Source organism: Carassius gibelio, chromosome B11, assembly GCF_023724105.1.
Source record: "Carassius gibelio isolate Cgi1373 ecotype wild population from Czech Republic chromosome B11, carGib1.2-hapl.c, whole genome shotgun sequence".
Classification (NCBI taxonomy): Eukaryota; Metazoa; Chordata; class Actinopteri; order Cypriniformes; family Cyprinidae; genus Carassius; species Carassius gibelio.
Genome location: NC_068406.1, coordinates 14514089 through 14517277, shown reverse-complemented (window position 1 = coordinate 14517277; position 3189 = coordinate 14514089). Strand labels below are relative to the sequence as shown.

Below are 3189 nucleotides of genomic sequence, written 5' to 3'. Positions count from 1 at the left end.
CTGGGTTTTCCAGTGTGGCATGTCATTTAATGCACCGTACTTATCCACCATCTCTGTGTAAATTGTATGTAATCACAGGGATTTTTGCTTTTGTGAGGGTCAACAAGAGATGGGAAAAAAGCACGGCCCTGCATAAATTTGTCAGCTTAGCAGCAGCCAAGAACACACTGGGTTTGCTATCTTATTTCATACATTTACTTTAGACTAATAAAGTGCTCTGCTGTTTACAAGAATCACACGCAGAGGTAGATTTATTGTTTTTATTTTAGTAACAGTGAATTGACAAAGATGAGGCTACATTTTATTAGCATAAACAAATCCTAAACATTCAGTGCATTTGGGACACAAATGGAAACTCAAGTGGTTACTTCATATGGATGGATAATGCACACTTTGTATTATTCACATTAAATTTAATTCACTTTTACTTATGAATTTCATATCCAAACAATGAATGACTGTTGTAGCGCTACAGTTATTACATTCAGTGGGATATTATGGCCTTCTTAAATGTTTGATGCTATAATGCAAAAACATAAAAAAGCAATTTAAGTTTAACAGTTTTAATACAAGTTTGCACTACCAAGACCAATTATACATTTCGTACGTTCATAATGTTGCATGGTATGAAAAATGCATGATGACAAAGTGGTAAGAGGTGGAAAAATAAACCATTTAACTATATTATTCAGCAGCTATTTCTGAGGAATTTTAGTTTAACACTGTTTATTTGCTGTCTCCAAAAAAAGATTAGATTAGAAAGGTGGTTTGCTGGTCTATGCTGGTTCATCAGCGCTCCAAGTTTGGCCAAGCTGGTGTATAAGCAGAGCTTTTTAGAGCTGTATTCATTAATGAGTTTATTATTTATTTACTTTGTTCGTTTGTACCAAAAACAACATCAAACTATTCCCTTTTACACAATACAATGTGCATCTGGCACAATTCCTAATGGAAGACTGGAAGACAACATCTTAAATGTAGATCAAACAAGGAAAAAGAATGAGGGTAACCAACTGTAGCTTGCAGATGGAACTGCGATATTACACAAAATATCAGCATTCAATACCCTTCAACAAGATCAAATAAACATCAAAAGCTTCACAAGATTCCCAACTATCCTGCAATTAGTGGTGCTTGTATCATTCTACTACCAGCTGCTAATGAACTTTCTTGTTAAGTAATGGTGATTTAAGCAGACGTTTCAAATGACTGCCATATGGTGAAAATATTTCCAGGTTGTGTACATAAGAATAAACATGTCCACTAAAAAGATTTTTAATGAGGCTTCACCATTCACCACAGAAATGTAGGCCTTCAATTGTTTAGAAATCTTTTTTTTTTTTTTTTAACACACACAGCACTGACCTGCACAGGCTTGACTTCATGCGTTCACATTATCAAGAGTCAAAGAGTGAGAGTATTCTCAGAGTGACTGCACAAAAGCATGAAAACCCCTTTTACTTTACTTTTCACTTTCCACCGATATTATTTTTTCAGATGCAGGGGAATAAAATGAAAAATAAAAACTCAGCAGCTTTTGTGGTGTATAAAATTCATGATTCACTAAAGGCTGACCGGACTAAGGCCTCAAGGAAATGTTCTATTTGAATAGTTTAGGCCCTGATTACAGTGAAGTCTGAGATTAAATACATGGATTTAAATTCTCTACTGGTAAGGTAACAGCTTCCAGGTACAGTAAAAGAATGAGTGACTGAAAATGTATTGCTCTTAGCCTATTAGTTATGGAATATTATTATTGGAGGACCTGTATTTCTTGAGATTGCAAGGTCATTTAATATAGAAGTCTTTTTTTTTTTTTTGTGAACAGTCTAAGAGCTTCATATTTTGTACCACACATGCCCAGTGAAAAGGGAAAGTTCACTCTGAAATGAAAATTCTGTCATTTACTTCTCCTCATGTCATTCCAAACCCATATTACTTTGTTTCTTTCAAATATCCTGGTCACCATTCTTCTGTATGATAAAACTGTGGACTAGAGCTGTCAGGCTCCAAAATGACAAAAAAAAAAAAAAGAATAAAAAATAACACTGTAAAAGTAGAGAGCTGATAGCTTTGTGTGAAGAATTTATTTATTTATTTTTTTGTCTGATGATGTCTGAATTGTAAAATGACTTGAGTCAGATCTTTTCAATAAATCTGTTGAGCTTACAAAATTGGTATGGATGATTTTCGGTTCTCAAGAGAGGAAAATTATAAGAGAAATAACCCCTTAAACTTAAAAAGGACTGTTCATCACTGTATGATGATAACTTGTGAGGATGAGCCAGTTTCATTTAAACTTTTGTATCTTTTTTGAAGCTTTCATTCATTGTAACCGCGCTGAAAAGAGTGACCAGTACATTAATTCAAAAGAAAGTCATTCAGGTGTGGAATGACATACAGTACGGGTAAATTGTAACAATTTTCATTTCACAATTCCTAAAACACAATTTCAGCTCAAACCGTGAGAGGAAGCTGCCAGATCATAAGTGTGGTTTCTGCAGAGGTCGCCACAGAACCCTCCCTCAGTCGGCGGAAGCCCTTCCCACCAGAGATGACTGCTACTGAGGTAACCCTATCCCTCCTCACCCCGTCCCTATCGCAGGATCGACCCCTGACCCACATGTCTGGATCATCGCTGAGTTCGTATATGGAGCCGTCTTCCATGCTGTGCTCCAAGGATTCTAAAGATGAGTCCGAGGCTTCGTCCCCTCTTGCGGTTAATGGTCGCCCAGGCAAACCTGAGGTTGAGCGGAGGCGGTACTGTAGCAACACCCCACTCTGCCCCTTGCCTTTACCATCCACTTGGGGAGAAATACTGGGCTGCTTGAGAGATTCCTGAGAGGACGAGTCACTGCGGTCCTCCACCGCACAGGCCGAATCATGCCCTTCCACCACAGAATCGCGCTTCAGAAGATCAGGAGACAAACTGCTGGAAAGGGCAACTAAGAAATCCACAGGCCCGCAGTGTGCATTAAGAGATGTCATCCCCTTACCTGTGCCACATTGAAAGAAAGCTCAAATTGCTTTAATCAGTAAAAAGCAGCAACGCCAGAGGGTCAGAGAAACCTTAAAATTTGATAACTCATTTCCATTATTGCTCATATTACTTACTGAAATGACTTTGAATTAAAGGAAAAATTAAATAGCTCAGATAATTGGTTATTATTTGGTCATCATCCTCGGTTT

At 37.5% G+C, this 3189-nt stretch overlaps 1 protein-coding gene across 3 annotated transcripts in view; it reads right to left on the bottom strand.

Moving 5' to 3' along the window:
- Nucleotides 1-246: 246 nt before the first annotated feature.
- LOC127968293 (rho guanine nucleotide exchange factor 10-like protein) overlaps nucleotides 247-3189 on the bottom strand; it is a 106723-nt gene continuing 103780 nt past the window's right edge. For all 3 annotated transcript variants that reach the window (XM_052569401.1, XM_052569402.1, XM_052569403.1), the window contains one exon: nucleotides 247-2996. In XM_052569401.1, the coding sequence (XP_052425361.1) occupies nucleotides 2458-2996 (539 nt within the window). In that variant the 3' untranslated portion in view covers nucleotides 247-2457. The remainder of the gene's footprint in view (nucleotides 2997-3189) is intronic.